Source organism: Musca domestica, unplaced genomic scaffold (assembly GCF_030504385.1).
Source record: "Musca domestica strain aabys unplaced genomic scaffold, Musca_domestica.polishedcontigs.V.1.1 16, whole genome shotgun sequence".
Taxonomy (NCBI): domain Eukaryota; kingdom Metazoa; phylum Arthropoda; class Insecta; order Diptera; family Muscidae; genus Musca; species Musca domestica.
The window spans coordinates 2348459-2370469 of record NW_026712219.1 but is presented as its reverse complement, the minus strand read 5'-3'; the positions used below and the strand labels follow the sequence as shown (position 1 = coordinate 2370469).

Here is a 22011-nt window from a genome sequence, read left to right as displayed (position 1 = left end):
GGTCTTCTGTGAGCAGACCTTCAGGTCTTCTGTGAGCAGACCTTCTGGTCTTCTATGAGAAGACTTTCTGATCTTCTATGAGAAGACTTTCTGCTCTTCTATGAGAAGACTTTCTGCTCTTCTATGAGAAGACCTTCTGATCTTCAATAAGACGACCTTCTGACCTTCTATGTGAAAACCTTCTGGTCTTCTGTGAGAAGACCTTCTGGCCTTCTATGAGAAGACCTAGTGGCATTGTATGAGCAGAACTTCTGGCCTTCTATACGAAGAATTTCTATGCCAAGACTTCCTAGACTTCTATAGGAAAACCTTCTCGCCCTCTATGAAAACATCTTCAGGCATTTTGAGAGAAGAACTTCTGGCCTTCTACGAGAAGAACTTCTTGCATTCTATGAGAAGATCTTCTGGTCTTCTGTAGGAAGGCCCTCTGGCCTTCCATGAAAAGACCTTCAGGCCTTATGTGAGCAGACCTTCTGGCCTTCTGTGGGCAGACCTTCTGGCCTCCTATGCGAAGAACTTCTGGCCTTCTATGAAAAGACCTTCTGGTCTTCTACGAGGTGGAGGGTACACAAATTTCTGAGAACATCCAATGTTTTGGTTCAGAATATTGTATAAAAATTCTTTTGAAGTCCACAATAATTGGTCAGAGATCCTTGAAAACATTACCGTTGTTCCATGAACTGATATTTTTTTAAAATTCAGATTTTGGTCAGAAGATTCCTAAACTAGAATTTCATTGAATTCAAGAATAACTTGCCAAAAAAAAAAAAAGAAAAATATTGCCTAAGAAATCCAACATTTTTAATCTAGTAGCTCCTTAATAAAATATTTTTTAAAAAGTCCACAATTTTCATCAGGAATTCATTGAAAAATCCAAGACTTTGATTGCCTTGAAAACCATCCACGATTTAGTCTTAAACTTTTTGGCAGGATGTCCTTGGTAAAAACGTTATTTAAAATTCTACAATTTTGCTTCAGGTGGACTTACATATTCGATATTTGCCCAACAGGTCCTTGAAAAAAGATCATAAAAGATCCACATTTATTTTTCTGCTAGGTCCTTGAAAATATGTTGTTAAAAAAGTTCCAGCTTTTCCCTGTAAGTACTATTTTTATACCCTACACCACATAGTGGTCTTTGTGAATTTGTTTGTAACATGAGAAGCAGGCGAGATAGACCCATAGTTACTTTTGAGGATCTTCATAGAATCAATTTTTGAGTCGATTTATGCATGTCAGTCTGTCTGTCCTTCCGTCCGTCCGTCCGTCCGTTTGTCTATGTATTCTTGTGAACAATATGCAAGTAGTATTTATTATTCGATTGAGGTGAAAATTTCCAAACAATTCTTACAATTGTAAATTTAATAAAAAATGAGCTCGAGGTCTTTGTTGTTGTTTAATTATTTATTATTTTCGATATTTCGTCCTCCAACGGAAGACATCATCATTAACAATACTGTTTAAATATATAACAAAATTTTACAAAATATCACCAAGCTTCGACGTCGATTGAATATCTAAAAATCAAATAATTTCCAAACAATATTTGATTGAAATTGGTGAAATTTCAAATGGCCAATATCAGTTCAAATGACCTGAAATTTGGCACATCCGACTTATTATTATTCAGCATAGAAGCAAGTACATCAAATTTGGTGAAATTCGGCGCAGATGTAGCTTTTGCTCCCACATATATATGTTTCATTCGAGTTGGTCTTTAAGTCTCTCACATTGGTAATATGCCTTCGACTACAATGATATTTGGTACCAGGTATCTTATAGAGCTCGGAAATACCTTTACCAAATAATGCCTAATATCAGCCCAAATGCAGCTGGAATTTCGGGATACACGTTTCCATTTGGTGGAACCCGATTCTTTTATATATTTTAAATTCAAATTTAGTAAAAATGAATTCATAATTGGATATCCCTTTCATAAAGGGTGAGATAAAAAAAACTGCAGCAAAGTTAAACGCCATAATTATTAAGGTTTTTAAAAAAAATGTATTTCCTTTTCACTGCAAATTTCAGATCATCAAGCTCGTCTCGAAAGAGAAACAAACACATTAATCATAAACATATGATCTTCGCCTTAACAAGGCAAAACCCAAAAATTAAAATTCAGCCGAGCCTGGCTGTGGGAATTGAAGCGCGGACCTCGGTGTGCAGCCAACTAGAAGTTGCCGTCTCTACGTTCAGAGCCATTAACCCGTCATCCTAAAGCAGCACTAAAACAAGTGTATGCATTGGAAGCAATGTAGTTGTTGTGGACAAAAAATCCATTACTACAAAAACAAACTTTGGTGTGAAAAAGATCTGGTAATAGAACTTGAGTCGAACTTGGAGAGTTCTAGTGTTTAATTCGCATATGCTAATTCGCAATAAGTTCGAAATATATACTAATTTCCAGAGAACGGCCGTTGTAAGCCATCATCCCCACCAAATATGCCGCTTAACCAACGGCGAAACACGTCGCTTTGTGGTGAGTGTGTGATAGTGTCTATCTGGTTTTCCTTTGCTCTGCAAATTTCAAATCATTCAGCTCGTCTCGAAAGGGAAACAAACACAGAAAGCAAAAAATGTCGGAAATAGCATCAAATTTTAAAATAAGTTTAGATTTGTTCGAATTGGTCACCTTGGTAATTCGTGCCAAGAATTATGGCCTTCAAACGGCCAATGAAACCGTCACACGCTGCCCGAATGTTAGCTCTTTTGAGTCTATTTTCTCTCTGTTGCGGTGTAAGTTCTTGCAATTTCAATGGTTTAACCCCGAGCTAATTTTTTATACCCTCCACCATATATAGTAAGGAGGGTATATTAAGTTCGTCATTCCGTTTGTAACTCATCGAAATAATCATTTTAGACCCTACAAAGTATATATATTCTTGATCAGCGTAAAATTCTAAGACGATCTAGCCCTGTTCGTCCGTCTGTCCGTCAGTTGTAATCACGCTACAGTCTAAACGAATTAAGATAGGAAGCTAAAATTTTGCACAGGTCTCTCTTTTCTGCAGACAGGTCAAGTTTGAATATGGGCTATATCAGTCCACGATATCGTATATCCCCCATTAACGGTACCTCCGATATTCCGTATTTTGATAACTTTACACACATTTTTCAACGGAATTGTTTGAAAATCCACACAAGGAGTTCCTTGTGGGTACTTTATACCTCGGCAGAGAATTGTCTATATAGGTCCACGATATCGCATAGCCCCCATATAAGGGTACCCCCCGGTATTCGGTATTTTGATGATTTTAGTCACATTTTTCAATGGAAGTGTCTGAAGTTCCACCAAAGGAGTCCCTTGTTAGTATTTTACCCCCTGAAAAAGAATTGTCTATATAGGTCCACGATATCGTACATCCCCCATATAACTGTACACCCCGGTATTCGGTATTTTGATGATATTAGCCACATTTTTCAATGGAATTGTCTTAAAATCCAAACAAGTAGTTCCTTGTGGGTACTTTATACCTCGGCAGAGAATTATCTATATAGGCCCACGATATCGTATAGCCCCCATATAATGGTACCCCCGATATTCGGTATTTTGATGATTTTAGCCACACTTTTGAACGGAATGGTCCGAAATTGTACACAAGGGGTTCTTTGTGAGCACTTTACCCACAGACAGAGAATTTTCTATACCCCGTTTTAATGATTTTACCCACACTTTTCAACGGAATTATCTGAAAATCCACACAAGGAGTTCCTTGTGAGTACTTTACACCCAGACATTGATTTGTCTTAATAGGTCCACAATATCATATATCCCTCCATATTAAAAGAATTTTTAATGGATTTTATTTTTTTTTTTTTTGAAAATTTTCTAATTCGTTCCATGGTGGAGGGTATTCAATTTTTTACTTGTTAATATTTGGGAAGGGAAGGGAATATTGCGATATGTTCAGCTCAGGAGCCATTTATAATTAGGAATCTCAATCTCCACACAAACATCCTTAAAATTGCATAATATGGCTACAATAGCCTGTGCATACCCTAAGAATTTGTCTGAAATTTGAATTTTGCTGTTGTAATCGAGTTTTAAAAGGGCGAACTTAATACTGTGTTTTATTTGTCTTCATGCGGATTTTATTTGAGAATTTTATATACTCATCTTTTATGATATATAGCTTCTGATCCGTAGTTATCTTGCTCTAGATTTTTATAACTAGCCATAAACTTACAACACCTCTGCTATAAATTCCAATCTGGTGATTTGGAATAACAATAACATCATAACTAACATGTCTGTGTTACACATGTCCTACACACACAGCCATGTGTGTGTACACATATACAGACATATATGGCATGTGCGGTAAAATCAACAAAAATCCGTCCACTTGAAATACAATATTACAAAGTGGAAAAATATTACAAGAAATGACGTCTGCAAAAAAAACAACGTGATGTTCTGACTGACTGTCTGTCACTCACCGGTTGGTTTACTCTATGTCTTTGAAAATACAAAGTAGTCGTTGTCGTAGTCGTCGTTATGACAAATTATACAAAATGTCCACACGACAAGTAAAGAAAAGAAATCTATAATCTCCATATTATGAAACCACCCACCGCCAAAGTCCAGCCAGCCGTGTGCAATCGACTGGATGATCGGCTTGACATTAGCTTACAGATAAGCTCGAAACTAATTAAACAAGACATCCCCACATTTCACTCGTTTCAAATTTGATAAAATTATGATTGAAGGAAGACGCAAATACAAAAATGTAAACTTCATATAATTGTTAAAAGTTACTGCAATCGTGATTTGTAGTTTATTTATGGCCACACAAGTGCTGATGTTTTGTATTAACCGATCAAGAGAACGATTAGATTAGGGTCTTCCTTCTATTGAATTTGTTATTTTAATTTGGTTTAATAATATTTTATATTTAGCATGAGATTACTATTTTTTGTGAAGTGTTTTGATTTAAATCTTATGCCATAGAGATCAATAATAGAGATTAAATTACGACAAAAATAGGATAAACTAGCAAAGTCTCGCGCCGAGGGTAATCAAATTGTTTTGATAATTCACTATTTATAATCGGAATGTAGATTCTTTTTAACTGCAATTCTCGAGATGCTAAACAATATGAATATGCATACGATTTTTTTTTTTTTTTTTTGCGTAGGCGGTAGTACCTATTACAAACTTCGAATACGAAATTCGAAACAATTCGATTGAATAATGTCGTTATAATCATATAAAATAACGAATATCGGGAGGCACCGTTAAATGGGGGCAATACGAAAACGTGAACAGGAAAAATACACATGTGTGCAAAATTATAGTCTAGATAGATTACAACAGACAAACAAACGGACAGACAGACCCACAGACAGACGGACATCGATAAGTCGTTTTAGATTTTTACGGTGATCCAGAATACATATACTTTGTATATACAAACGACAAAACTAATTTACCCTCCATTGAATTGTGGATGTTAGAGAAATAGTACGTAGCACTGGAAATATATGACACTACCTCAGTGTTAATTTTGTTGCCTTTAATATTGGGCGCCAACAAAACTTGCCTTTCAGAAACCTAAGAACGCTTTCTGCCGATGGCTCGCAAGGTCTCTTCTTATATCCTCCACCATAGTATGGAGGGTATATTAATTTTGTCATTCAATTTGTAACACCTCGAAATATACATTTTATATGTCGATTTAGCGATACCCGTCTATTGGTCTGTGGAAATTGAGAAAAAGGTTGATACAATTTTACTTAAATGTGTCTTACGTCTGCAGAATTTTTGGTATTGAAAATGGTTCATGTAGGTCCACGTTTTGGTATAGCCCCCATATAATGGTACCTCCCTTTTTCGGTGACTATGCGACATTATTCACCGGAAATGTTTCAAGTTTGTTATTTGAAGATCGTATTCGATAGTACAGCCTAATACAGAAAATTAACTGTGCAGGTCCACGTCTTCGTATAGCCCCGATAGAACGGTACTCCCCAATATTCGGTACATTAATGATTTTACCGACATTATTCAGCGATTTTTTTCAAGTTTCGCATTTGAATATTGTAATGGCTTATGACAAAAATAGTCTCCAATATGACGGCTACATTCGATATTTTTAAGATTTTAACAGTATTTTTAAAGGATTTTATTTTATTTATTTATTTATTTATTTATTTTTTTTTTTTTTGAATATTGGAAAATTTTTTCAAAACAGTAGAAAGTATTCAAAGATCGGCCCCGCCGAACTTACAGCTTTTTTACTTGTTGTGCTTACAATCATTCTCTCTTTCTGTTTTCCCAAGAAGACCCCTTATTTTTTTAAGTCAAACGCCTCATTTGAACATTTCAAATGCATATTTTCGTCCTTCAAAAATTAAAACGTACTATCAATCATCATAATACATAAAATTCCATTGAATTTGGTAATCTCGAATCCTGGGTCAATATTGGTTATTTTAGCTGTGAAGTATTATACTCATTAGAACTCCAAGATAAACAAGTAAAAAATAATTTAAGTACAGTCCGTTCAAGCTTTTAGGGCCCCTCGATTCGGAAGGATTGTATACAATTTCAAAAAAAAATCCGTTAACAACATTCTACATAAAATTTTTCAAATACCGAATATAAGGTGATCTTCTCTGCCAGAGAGAATTGCGATCGCGCAATACCTATTTATAAATCCCTTGAAAATGTGGCATAAATCCTCAAAATACTTTTGTGTGCAGTCAGGTCAAGTTCGAAGATGGGATATATCGGTACACAATATCGTACCCCCGATATTCGGAATTCTAATAAAATTCTACACAAGGAGTCCGTTGTGGATACTTTGCGCCCTGGAAGAGAATTGTCTATATACGTCCAGGATATCGTTTATCCCCCATATAACGTTAACTCCCTATATTCGATGTTTTAATGACTGTAGCCAATTTTTTCAATAGAATTGTCTGAAAATCTACATCAGAAGTTCCCTCTGAGTACTTTCCCCCATACAACGGTACCCACTATATTAGGTATTTTGATGATTTTAGCTACATTTTTGCCCGGAATTGTTTCAAATTTTTTACTGTGGCAAAAAATTACTTATGCAGGTTCATGTCTTCGTATAGCCCTCATTCAATGGTTTTTATTTAAGTGGTATTTTTCGACAATTTTTTTTGAAAATTTTCAAGATCCTTCAAAATAATGGTGGATATTAAAAGTTCGGCTCAGCCCGAACTTAGCTGCTTTATTACTTGTTCACTTTTTGTACGTTCATAGTATGAATTTTTCAAAATCACCTCCTTCTCTCAAAGACAGACACCAAGAGTTAGATTCCGATTAAATTTCGAGATTCGAGCTCCATCCCCACACCCAACACCAAATCGAGCACCATTTAGTGTTTTTCTAACAAATATAGTACGGATTTCCAAACTACCCCCAAATCTCAAACACAGATATCATCAGTAATCTAGGTATCAAATTTCAGCTCTATTACTTCATCCAATACCAAATTAGTACTATTTAGTTCTTTTCGTACAATTGTAGTACACATTTCCGAAACCACCTATATAAAACCCTATATCCAGACTACACATAAACAGGGACATTAATATCAAATCTAAGATTTCAAGCACTATTCCTGTTCACGCAATACCAAATTGTACCAAAACCACCTCTTTATCACAAACCTAGCACAATCGGGGATTCCAATACAAAATTTCAAAATTCCAGCTTCATCCCTTCACCCTAAACAAAAACATTCCAATTTAGTGCAGTTCGCATGCTTAGTACACATTTCCAAAACCACCTTTCTAACTTACTTTCCAACCTTAATTCTTATACCAAATTTCAAGTTTTTAGCTATAACCGTTCACATAACAACAAATGGTACCATTTTAGAAATTTCGTAACCTTAAACTATCAACAACAACAATCCTACAGTCCATGAGTGATTCTCATTCCAAATTCAGAATTCTAGCTCATTCCGATTAAACATAAAAGAGGCAAATGCCAGTGGAACTGATGAGGATTGGTGGATCTTTCCGAAACCATTCCCTGTCCCACTCACTGGTAAACATTCCATCTTTCTTCACTAATAAACAAACGTTGTTTTTATAAAACAACAACTATGGGCTTAAGCCTTACTTTTTTCCAACAACAAACAAAATATTCAATATTTAGTACTTTTCGAACCCTTTGATGCGTAGGCGTATGATAAGGCTGGATTTTTGGATTCGTACTTCCAAAAATCCAGCTTTATCGTACGCCTATGCATCAAAGCTTCGACATTCACTAAAATTTCGAGATTCAAGCTTCAGCCGTTTCCTCTGGGCGTCGATTTTAAAAGCTGATACTCTAAAAATATCTACATTTAAAAATTTAGTAAAATAATAAATTCAAGTTTGTATCAAAATCTGAGGACAACCAACCCAGTACTAATTCAATCCAGATAAATAATGTAAATTTACTCAGTATCTATTTATCTCATCTGCATTTGTTATAACTTATCTCTACTACTGACGTCTACCTCAATGATATATGTCCGAGTAGGTAATGAATTAAATATTAAAATTAGTAAATCATTTGTAATCTTCGATATTTATGGTAACCCATGCAGTTGGCAAATATTTTGCCACATGTAAAACGTAATTATTTCATAAAATTTCCAAAAGACGTCACGTAAGTAGTAAAACTCAACGGGCTGGCGGCCTGCTTGACACCTGTTCAAATTTATGATATTTGAGGTTGATTTTCAACTACATTTTGCATCATGGCGATAGATTTGTTTTGTTTTTAGAAAAAAAAACGAAGGAAGTTTGAGATACAAGTCTGATAATTTAGAAGGGATGTCTGTCATCTGGCGTTCAGATTTGAAATAGGTAAATAGTCAACGAGATCTTTGTTAAACTTTGAAATGGATTTTGTGTGTTACAAAACATTTTCAGTCACAAGTTCTGTGACAATATTTAGGGAGTAAGAAGTTTTATGAATCATGATATCAACACGATACAATTAAAATTAAAATACGATTTTTTGTAAAAATATCTGTGAGTGCCTGAGTGAATATCGGATATATTTAATGATAATTTTCAGAGTAATAATTCAAAATTGATAAAGAATTAGAATACTGAAAATTCTAATTTTTTAATAATAATTTTCACCACTTCCAGATCTATAATCGCGGATTTTTTAAGAATATTCCGCAAGGATATTTTTAAGAATATTTCTCGTAATTTTTGATTAATATTTATTAAAGAACCTTTAGAGTTATAATCGTGTGCCTTTTAAGAATATTTTTCAAGGAGTATACGAGGTATAATCTGGGACTTTTAATGCAGCATTCACTTGACTATTAGTGTATAAGTTCAGGATTTTCTCCTTTTTCGTAGCTATAAAATTTAGAATGATGTTTTTAACAATTGTGTTTTTAATTTTTTTTACAATAGTGTTTTTAAACAAATTTTTTTAAAAGAATGTTAGAACTAATTCATAGATTTTTTTCAATATCTCTAAGGGCCATCAGAGATAAAATCCTACAATTTCCCAATAATATATTGTCAGAGCTTTTAAACTTGTAACAATATTTTTTTACAGATTTTTAGAGTCATAATCTTGGATTTTAAAGGTTGTTTAGCAATATTTTAAGGACAATAAAAATAATATTGTTATTTTTTTAACAATATTTTCAATAAATTTTCCAGGATTTTTAACGACAGTTTTAAGGATATAATAATCGTGGATTTCTGATAATACAAACTTAATTTTTTTTAGAGATAAAATAATAATGGATTCTCAAGGACTTTGAAACCCTCAGCCATATGGCTACATCATTTGATACAGCCAAAACGTGCCTCATCGAAATGACGGGTTTAGACCCTAGGTCCCTTTGGTCCAAATCCGTTTCAGAATATTTGAAGTCGATCTAGGGTTGTCCGTCCGTCTGTCTGGCTGTCTTATTCACACGACAACTCTCGAAAGAAGAATCCGATTTTATCCAAGCTTGGTCCATCTTAATATTATTGTAAAACTTAGATCGAGTTCCTTGTGGTACATACACCACAAAAGGTCGAAATTTTCAAAAAGTTCGGCCGGGCCGAACTTTGAATACCTTCCACCATTTGGAACAAATTTAGAAAATTTAAAAAAATAAAATCCTTAAAAAATTCTGTTAAAATTTTAAAAATGCCGAATATAGCCGTTATATTGGAGCCCATACGACGTGAAACTACAAAGGCATTGTTTGTCATAAGCCATTACCATATTTAAATTCGAAACTTGAAATAAACGGTGTACAATGTAGCTATAATCATCAAAATACCGTATATAAGGAGGTACCGTTATATCGAAGCTATACGAAGACCTGGACTTGCATAGAAAATTTTCTGTCACATGCTGTAGCATCCATTACGAACTTCAAATACGACATCTAAAACAATTTCGGGGAATTGTACCTAAAATCAAATAATAAATATACAGAATATTGGGAGGTAATGGTATGTGGGGCCTATAAGAAGATCTGGAACAAATTGTAAACAATTTCGGTTAATAGTGTCGCTAAAGTCATCAAAATACCGAATATTGGGAGGTTATATGGGGGCTATACGAAAATACCAAATTTGAAACAATTCTGGTGAATAATGTCGCTAACATCATCAAAATACCGAATATCGGGAGGTAACGTTAAATTTTCATCAGTTCTAGGTCAGGTGAAAATATCCACTAATATCCACTAAATGTCCACTCCAACAAGCACATCCCCCACAAAGGGTAACATTTTTAAATAATTATAAGTCTTATAAAATGTGATATATGAATCCGATTGTCTTCAAATTTCACACATCCTATTATTTTTATGAACCCAAGATCTGGCAGTTAGACGGAATATATCGGTCCACTCCTTCTGTTACCCCCCATCCTCATATAGTCAACATTTTGAATAATTATAACCCTTTAAGTGATGTAATAGTACGATTATCTTCAAATTATACACATCGCAATATTTTTGCTAACCCAAGGTCTGGTGTGAAAATGGAATATATCGGTCCACTCCTTCTGGAATCTCTCCCACCGAGGGTCAACATTTTTAATAACCAACACGAGCAAAACATCCAAAACGATTATAAAAACCGGAATGCGCATCCGGTCCTCTTCATATTTTATTATTATTATTTCTACTAACATAAGATCTGATGTGAAGATGGAATATATCAGTTCACTCATTCTTGTACCTCCCCCACAAGGGGTCTACATTTTGAATAACCATAAAGCTCATAAAACACGAAATTAACATCCGATTCCATTCAGACCTAGCACATAACAATATTTTTATTACTGGCCCGCCCTTTGTGGCCAAATACCAAAAGGAGTCGACCGATATATACCAATTTCACACCAAATCTTTGGTTAATAAAAATATTGTGATTTTTGTAATTTGAAGAAAACCAGATGCTCATTTCGGATTTTATGATCGTTTTGGTTATTCAAAAGTTCGACACTTTGTGGGGAGGTACCAGAAAGAATGGTTCGATCTGTACCATCTTTATAACAAACTAGCTGAACCCGGTGCGCGTCGCTACCCCTTTTGATTTTATATGCATTCAAAATTTTATTTACTTTATTTACTTAATTAAAAAAAATATTGCACTACTTTAATGTGTTAATTAACAAAGTCGTTAAAAAAGCAGTGCATATTCGAAGGGTTTGTCCTTTGGATTAATTTATTTCATAGCAAGTACCAAGCGTGCAGAAAACTGCAATTTTTTGAAGTTGAATGGCATTCATATTGCAATTAGTGAATTCGATGTAGCAACATAATTCCCCGTAATAAGCGTATTTCAAATTAATTGTTGTGTTGTTTTTTAGTGTTAGCCTAAGGCGTTGTGGGTAAATGGTTCTTATTAAAATCATATCCCAATCTGATCCGATTTAAATATAATTTTAAAAAATTTTCTTTTACACCAAACTCTTAACTAATTTCCAATTAATTTGTCAAATTTATTATTGTAACCAAATTCCGCCACACATTCTGAATTTCATTGGTATCGGTCATATATATCATGTTTGGTGCATAACATGTATGAAATCGGCCGAAATATATATGTTAGCTATATCCAAACCTCAACTGATTTCAATATAATTTGACAATCAAATCTGAGCGTATTTGAATATAATTTGTCAAATTTATTTTTGTACCAAATTTAGCCACTCATGCCGAATTTCATTGGAATCGGAAATAAGTATCGTGTTTTGTGCATCAAATATGTGAAATCGGCGGAAAATATATATGGGAGCTATATCCAAATCTAAACCGATTTTAATATAATTTGACTAATTTATTATCTAATCAAAATCCCGTTACATATTCCAAATTTCTTTGGAATCGAACATACATATCGTGTATGGTGCATAAAATACATGAAATCGGTCGAAAATATATATGAGAGCTATATCCAAATTTGAACCGATTTTAATATAATTTGACAAATGTATATTTGTTTTAATTTTCGCTACACATTCCAAATTTCATTGAAATTAGAGATACATAGCGTGTTGGTGCATAAAATACATGAAATCGGTCGAAAATATATATGGGAGCTATATCCAAATCTGAACCGATTTCAATATAATTTGGGAAATCAATTTTTTAGATAAAATCTATCACACGTTTCAAATGTCATTGAAATTGGGGATACATAGCGTGTTTGGTGCATCAAATGCTTGAAATCGGCCGAAAATATATATGGGAGCTATATCCAAATCTGAACCGATTTCAATATAATTTGACAAATTTATTTTCGGATTAAATCCCGTCACACATTCCAAATTTCATTGGAATCGAACATTCATATTGTGTTTGAGGCATCAAATGAACGAAATCGGTCGAAAATATATATGGGAGCTATATCTAAATCTGAACCGATTACAATATAATTTGGCAAACTTATTTTTGTTCCAAATTCCGTTACGTATTCCAAATTTGGAGACTGTATCTTCAACCAATCAATAGATATGTACATACAAAATCTAAATTTTTGGGAGGTACCTCCGATTCTGATGCTATATCTCCAGTTCCAAGTGGAAATTCAAAAATGTATATAGCCTATGTTACTTTCAGACGATGTTGCAGTATATATGGAAATTTTCAGGAAAATCTATTCAGCGGTTTTCGAGTCCATAAATTACAAACAAACAAACATACAAACATTTTCCTCTTTTATAGATATAGAAGATAGTGTGTTTATGGAAATATTGAGATGTGCCAAGTCTGAATGGAATCGGACGATAATTTCGTGTTTTAAAAGCTTAATGGTTTCTCAAAATTTTGGCTTTTTGTGGGGGAGATATCAGAAGAAGTTATTTTCTTTTCTTCCGGGCGGAGTAGATCGATATTGTCCATCTTCGATGTCGATCTTAGTTTGATAATAATATTACGATTTACTACGTTTGGATCAAATACTCCCTTCGAGAGTTATCGTGCGCACTAGCAAGCCAGACAGACGGTGAAAAGGATTTGGTCCAAAGAAACCTAGGGTCTAAAACCGTTATTTCGATAGTCATATGGTCGAAGTTATAAACATTTTAAGGACAACCTCACTGATGGTCCTTGATCCATTTTTTCAAGGCTATCCTAAAAAACTCAGATTCAAAATAATTTTTTTTAGAATTTTTTTCGAAAATCGTGAAACTAATACATTTTAATATTGACCCCTGACTGAGAAACGCATAATTTTTTAAGGAATTATTTCAAGAAGTCCTAGAATTTTTGATGAAAATCGTCCTTTTTAGAAAAAATATTAGAGGATCATTTACTTTGAAACCGCAGTATTGAAAAACAAGTAAAAAATATTTAGTTCACCGGGCCGAACTTTTAATTCCATTCACCTTAGGGTAATGGAAACATTACAACCAATTATGACCCACAAAACCAATTTTTAGACATATTCGTGGGAAAATGTGGCAAAAATCATCAAAATACCGAATATCGGAATGTACCGTTATATGGGGGCCATACCAAAACGTGGACATGCAAAGTTTCGCCACCGGAGTTAGAATCCATTATGACCAACAAATACCAACTTTCAGATAAATCCGTGAAAAAGTGTGGCAAAAATCATCAAAATACCGAATATCGGGATGTACCGTTATACCAAAACGTGGACCATTATATCTCATTTTCAATGCCAACCATCCTAGACACAATAAAAATTATTCTGCTAAATTTTGACGCTCTACGTCAAATAATGTGGGCTGTAACGTGATTTTAACAGACACGACAGACAGACTGGCGGACATCGTTAAATCGTCTTAGAATTTTATGTTCATTATGAATATATATACATATTGGGGTCTACGACGAATATTTAGAGATGTTACAAACGGTATGACACCTTTCCAAGGTGGAGGGTATAAAAATTACTTAGGTTTGAAAAATATTATTGAGGAATTATTTTTGAACTATTAATTTTTCATTTTAATAGAAAATCATTTGTGAGCTTGTTTGGACGTACTACCTTCACTCTAAAGCACATGTACCATTTTAACCAGTAAAGAAAGTCTTAAAGTCGGGCGGGGCCGACTTTATGATACCCTACACCACTTTACTAATTTAGTAGAGCTCCACATAACAATTAAAAGTTTTTATGGGAGAATTCAATCATACACGCTTTGATTATAATTATAATTTAAAATTCAAAGGAATAAATATGCCGAAGCATTTGTATCTTTTAAATTCGGACTTGTATTGACCATTTGGTGCACAATTAATTTGAAATCGGATAAATATATATATGGGAGCTATATCCAAATCTGAACCGATCTCGATAAAATTTGGCAAAGATATTTCTGAGCTGTATTTGATATATTTCCCTGAATATCGTTGTTACGGAGTGCATATTATGGTTGTGGGTAACAAATATAACAAATCGGATGAATAATATATATGGAGGCTATAGCTATATCTGAACCGATCTTCACCAAATTTGACATACTAGCTTCTAGACTCAATTCGGTCGTATGTGCCAAATTCCATCCCATTTGGACAAATATTAGACGTTTGGTGCACAATAAAATTTAAATCGGACGAAGTTATATATGGGAGCTATATCCAAATCTGAACCGATCTCGATAAAATTTTGCAAATGTATTTCTGAGCTGTATTTGATATATTTCCCTAAATATTGTTGTTGCAGATTGCATATTACGGCGGCGGTGGACAAAAATAACAAATCGGATGAACAATATATATGGGAGCTTTAGCTATACCTGAACCGATTTCGATCAAATTTGGCATACATATTTTCAGGCCTAATTTGGTTGTATGTGCAAAATTCCATACAATTCGGGCTGATATTACACGTTTGGTGCACAATAAAAGCAAATCGGACGAAGATATATATGGGAGCAATATCTACATTTTGACCGATTATCTCCAATTTCAATAGAGTTCGTCCTTGGGCCAAACAAATGATCTGTGCAAAATTTCATCTGGATCGGGCAATAAATGCGACCTGTACTTTGTTTACAAAAATACATGGTCAGACGGACAGACGGACGGACTGACGGACATACATAAATCGACTCAGAATGTGATTCTATGCAGATCATCAAAAGGAACTATGGGTCTATCTCCTTTCCTTTTGCCTGTTACAAACAAATGCACAAAGACATAATACCCTGACCACCTTGTGGTGTAGGGTATAATAATATTTTGTCCTCGATGATTGATATTTTCTTTGTTACAATTTTAATGTACTGTAATTCGATAAAAAAAAAATTTTGGAATTCTGCTCCCTACCTCTTTTTTTTTTTTGGTGCACTTGATGCTAAGCTCTGCATTCAGTCAAGTCAATGACACTTAAAAAGCATTTCATTATGATTATCATTTTGATAAATCAAAAATGAAAAAACGAACATTTGTTTAATTTATTCAAATCTTTTTTTTTTCAAAATCAATAAATCATTCAGTTCTTTTGAATTCACTGACCTGTCTGGCCATTTTGCTGTACTGTATGGATCAGCTGTTGCCGCTGCCAGATGTTGGCTTGATGTTGGCACGCACAGATTTGACAAGTTTAATGCCGTAGACACGATCTGCTGCTGTTGATCTAAAAATTAGTATTATTTTTAAAACAAATTTTGCTTTGTGATCGGCAATCAAAGACCGATGTATCGTTCGGTAAATATTAATAATGCGGCAAGATGACAATAAACCCCAGCAAATAATTAGAACAAATAAATCATAATAACAAATTGGCTCCACGTAAACATACGATGGCGAACAATAAGGGTCAGTGGGGCATTTTAATAGATATTGAATGCAAATTTGCATACCGATTTGAAAACCTTTATTTGTTAAAGTCAATAAAAGTGAAATGTTCAATTGTTTACGATTCTCATTGAGTTGAAATTCTGAAATTTTCCATAGACGACTTATAAAGTTTCGAAAAATATTGACCATTCACTTAATTAGAATTGTTGACTTGAGAAATAGCTTATCAGCAAAGGGATCTAAATTTGTACCTGAGATTACGGGTGGGTAATTTAAAACTACTCAACATTTAAACGTTCTTCATGAATTTTAAATAGTCCTTAAAAAAGTATTAGTAATAATAACAGGTTAACAATTTTCGGACAGTTTTGCCGACAGATGTATACACTCAGCCAACGGTCGGTTTTTTAAAAAAAATACAGACTTCTGTTACGATTATAAAAAATTTGGATTTGGTTCCGAAGGAATGGGAATATAATACAGGGTTGCCCATATTCGACGGACCCATCTGGCAACGCCATAATTTTTGACAGAGATGTCACATCGCTTAATGACATACCGCGTTTGAAGCGTCAGCCTACGCAGATTTTTAGCATGAACCAGTACACGCCACGCGAGCGCTCTGAAATAGTTGAAATTTACAAGAAGTCAATTGTGAAAACTCAACGTGCCTTTGAAACATTAAAAAATGTGAGAAGTGCGCCTTCTAAGAACACCATTAAGCGCTTATACGAAAAAATTTCGACTGGTAAGGCTCTTTCTAATCCGATCGGCCGAGAATATCGCTGCCGTACGAGCCAGTATTGAGCGGTCCCCAAGAACATCCCAAAAACGCCGTTCTCAGCAGTTTGGCATGGCTCGGTCCACTTTACAACGGATTATTCGCATTGATTTGCATTTGTTCCCGTACAAAATTCAATTGACGCAAAGAATGTTGCCTGCGGACAAGCCTCGTCGATTGGAATGGGCCCAAAGGGACCAAAGATCCGTCGAATATGGGCAACCCTGTATAATATATAATATAATATAAATAGAATAAATATAATATAATATTGCGACGTGCCAGCCTTGGAGAACTTTGGTTCCTTCACTTTGAGATGTGATAATTTTTAGGAAATGTTAAAAATGTCGACCTTTTGTGGAAGAGGTACCAGAAGGAGTGAGCCAATGTATTCCACATTAACACCAAACCTTGGGTTAAAAAAAATATTCGGATGTGGGAAATTTTAAGACAAACGGACTCCTACATCACTTTTTTTAAAAAGTTGTAATTATTCAAAATGTTGACGCTTTGTGAGTGAGGTATTTGATCGAAAGGACCGATGTTGTCTATTTTCGTACTTGACCTAGCACTTACGCAAATATTAGGATTTGCAAAGTTGGAGCAAAATCGGGTTATCGTTTCTATTTCTGTGCAGAAAATACATTTTTTTATTCCCTCCACCTTGGAAAGGCGGGTATATTAACGTTGTCATTCCGTTTGCAACATGTTTAAATATAGTCGTCGTAGACCCATAATGTATATATATTCATAATCAGCGTAAAATTCTAAGTCGATTTAATGATGTCCGTCGGTCTGTCTGTCCGTCTGTATGTCTGTCCGTCTGTCTGTTGAAATCAAATTTGACGTAGAGCGTCAACATTTAGCAGAATAACTTGTATTGTGTCTAGGATGATTGGTATCGGTTTGGTACAGTCCCCATATAACGGTACCTTCCGATATTCGGTATTTTGATGATTTTTGACGCATTTTTTCATGGATCTGTCTAAAAATTGGTATTTGTTGGTCATAATGGGTTCTAGCTGCGGTGGCGAAATATTAAATGTATAAGTCCTTGTTTTGGTATAGCCCCCATATAAGGGTACCTCCCGATATTCGTTATGTTGATGGCTTTTGTCACATTTTTTTCACGGATTTGTCTAAAAATTGGACTTAGTTGGCCATAATAGGTTCTAGCTCCTTTGGCAAAACATTGTATGTATAGGCCCACGTTTTTTGTTAGCCCTCCCGATATTCGTTATTTTGATTATTTTTGCCGAATATGTCTAAAATTTGGTATTTGTGGGTCATAATTGGTTCTAATGTTTCCATTACCCTAAGGTGGAGAGTATTAAAAGTTCGGCCCGGCCGAACTAAATGTTTTTTACTTGCTTTTTGAAAATTTCGACCTTTTGTGGGGAGGTACCGAAAGGAGTGGATTCGACTTTAACATCAGACCTTGGGTTAATAAAATTAGTGGGTTGTGTGAAATTTGCAGACAATCGGACTCTTACATCACAATTTATAAAAGTTATAAATATTCAAAATGTTGGCCCTTTGTGGGGGAGGTACTGGATGGAGTGGACCGATATTGTCCATTTTTGAACCTGACCCAGCACTGACGCAAATATTAAGTTTCGCGAAGTTGGAGGAAAATCGGATTATCCTTTCCCTCTCTCTGTACAGTAAATTATTTTTTTTGGAAAATGTTGACATTTTGTAAGGGAGGTACCAGAAGGTGTGGACCGTTGTTGCCCATCTCCGAAGTCGATCTAAGTTTGACAAGAATATTACCACTCCTCGGAAACTCCCTTCGAGAGTTATCGTGCGCACCAGCCAGCCAGAGAGACAGACAGACGGAGACGGAAGGAGACATCGCTAGATCGACTCCAAATGTCCTGAAACGGATTTGGTTCAAAGAGACCTACGGTCTAAAACCTATATTTCGATGAGGCAACTTTTTGCCGTATCTCTAGCCATATGTCTGAGGTTATAAAAATCATGGGAACTGGTCAATGTTGGTAATTAAATCTAGACAGACAAAAATCTAATTTCTTCTAAATAGTCATAGGACCCAAAATCCCAAAGAAATAACTTCCATTATTCCTTTATTCGAAATAATTCACAATACTATTTCAAATATCTGGCCAATAATTTTGTGTCTGGTCCAGAGTCATAAAACAATTTCTTGGCATGTATTCCATTTAATTGTCCAAAATTAAATTGTATTTCAAAGAGTGTGTTCAGACTATTTTAATAAAAATTTTAAAAATACATATGTGTATGTTTGTATGTATATCCATCTGTAAGTAGGCGCTGAATTTGGAATTCATTCAGAGACATTTGGGTGGGCGTTCAGAAACACAAATTTATTTATTTTTTGCAAAACAGAAATCAAAAACCAAAGACAATGTTTTCGTTTTAAAATAAGAAAAGAGCATTTTCATGATGATGACAACACAATTCAACAACAACAAGAAAGTGGGAATAAAAAATAATAAATAAATAAAAAATGTTAATTCCTCTTCACCCAAAGTAACGTGACATTATTTATTTGAGAGACACGAGTGTTTGTGCCAGGGAGGCACATATAAAGTAAGATCACCTATGGGTTAGTAGTTTTTATAACAATCACCATAGGATAAAAATTGCAAATACAGGGTGAGATAAAAAAAAATGCAACAAAGTCAAACGCCATAATTTTTACATTTTTTTTTAACTTTATTGAACGAAAGTAAAAAATTTCGGAAAAAGCATCAAATTAAAAAAATAGATTTATTCGAATTGGTCACCTTTGGCACGAATTATGGCCTTCACAATGGCCAATGAAACCGTTACACGCTGCCCGAATGTTGCTCTGCAGTATTTTGGCACATTCCCTGCGAAGCGCTTGCTTGAGGTGATCGACATTTTGGTATTCTTTAGTGCTAACCATTGGCCATTGTGCGATGGAAATGAAGCGAGAAACCTCATTTGTAACTATTCTTGGGTGGCGCGTGCTGAGTGCGATGGTAATGAGTCCTGTTGGAATGTCCACGGTCTGTGGCCAAAATGTTTGCGTGTACAAGGCTTGAATACACCCTCCAGAATATTTTCGGGATAATATTCGGCATTTATTCTTTTGCCACGATCGATTAATACGAGAGGAGAGCGACCATCGGCAGTTATGGCGGCCCACACCAACACCATGGCAGGCGCTTGAGTTCTGGTGGCCAACCGAAGGTGCACATTTTCAGTTGACCTCTTTGGCAAGTAAACACGATCATTTTGTTTGTTTACAAATTGCTGGACAACGAATGTTTTCTCATCGGAGAAAACCAAATTTGGCAGTTCACCACTTTCGGCCAAGCGAAGCAACTCTTTAGCTCTTCTAAGTCTATTTTCTTTCGGTTGCGGTGCGAGTTCTTGCACTTTTTGGAATTTCGATTGCTTTATCCCGAGCTAATTTTTCAATATTTGCCGAATGTAATATTGCGATATGTTTAGCTCATGAGCCATTTTTCGGCCACTGCGACGCGGGTTTCAATCAAGTCGCTTCTTTACTTTTCGAACCATTTCTGCCGATGTTGCTGTTTTCTTCCGTCCACTTTCTTAACGTCGGGATTTATTGACATTTAAATACGGGAGTTTCTAGCCAAATATATAGAAACTCCATCACGAATAACTTTTTTTGTGGAAAATTATAATCGGATGAAGAGTATATATGGGAGCTATAGCTATATCTGAACCGATCTTCACCAAATTTGACATAGTAGCTTCTAGATCGTAAGTGCTTCTCGATCGTAAGTGCCAAATTCCATCCCATTTGGACAAATATTAGACGTTTGGTGCAGAATTAAAAGTAAATCGGAGGAAGTTATGTATGGGAGCTATATCCAAATCTGAACCGATCTCGATAAAATTTAGCAAATGTATTTCTAAGCTGTATTTGATATATTTCCCCAAATATTTTTGTTACAGAGTGCAGATTATTGCTGCGGAGGACAAAAATAACAAATCGGATGAACAATATATATGGGAGCTACAGCTACATCTGAACCGATTTCGATCAAATTTGGCATACTTATTTTCAGGCCTAATTTAGTTGTATGTGCAAAATTCCTTACTATTCGGGCTGATATTACACGTTTGGTGCACAATAAAAGGCAAATCTGACGAAGATATATATGGGAGCTATATCTAAATTTTGACCGATTATGTCCAATTTCAATAGGGTTCGTCCTTGGGCCAAACAAATGATTTGTGCAATATTTCATCTGCATAGGGCAATAAATGCGAACTGCACTTTGTTTAAAAAAATACATTGACAGACGGACAGACGGGCAGACAGACAGACGGATGGACGGACGACTCAGAATGTGATTATATGCAGATCATCAAAAGGAAATATGGGTCTTTCTCGTTTCTTTTTGCCTGTTACAATTAAATGAACAAAGAAATAATACCCTGACCACCTTGTGGTGTAGGGTATAAAAATTCCCGACTTTCTTCAGATATTACGCATCCCAAAATTTTGTCTGAAGACATATCGGTACTTTGCCGCACACATATTCAAAAATGTTGTTATTTGTAAAAACTGATAAAGAATGACCACATAAATCGAAAATATTGCAATACTTAATAATAAAAAAATATTTTTTTAAATTTTTATAAAAATTTGCATATTTCGCTTCAATTTCGACCAATAGCAAAAACAAATATCACATCAAATGATTTATCTGATTTGGGTAAAAATACACAAGTCATGGAAAACAGTTCAGAGATAAAAAATCGTATCTTTATATCAGATGCATATCTATATAACTGAAATTTCATCATATATTACCAATGTACAGTGGAATCCCAGTAATCCGTACCCTAATATTTTGAAAAACTTTATGATACATAACATTGTGCCGATGACTCAAAATAAATTATTTCTTGTTTTCTAATGGTAAATCAAATACTTTTTTTGCTGTTCCCTTGGTTGGCGACTTATTGGGTTTCCACTGTAAAAAAAAACAAAATAGATGGCGGCTGGCA

General features: G+C 34.8%; 1 protein-coding gene across 1 annotated transcript in view; it reads right to left on the bottom strand.

Moving 5' to 3' along the window:
* The window catches only part of LOC101896205 (gustatory and pheromone receptor 39a), a 30371-nt gene extending 14316 nt beyond the window's left edge, over window positions 1-16055 (bottom strand). The window contains exon 1 of the mRNA XM_020039892.2: window positions 15945-16055. Within this exon, the coding sequence (XP_019895451.2) occupies window positions 15945-15956 (12 nt within the window). The 5' untranslated portion in view covers window positions 15957-16055. The remainder of the gene's footprint in view (window positions 1-15944) is intronic.
* Between the last annotated feature and the right edge of the window lie 5956 nt (window positions 16056-22011).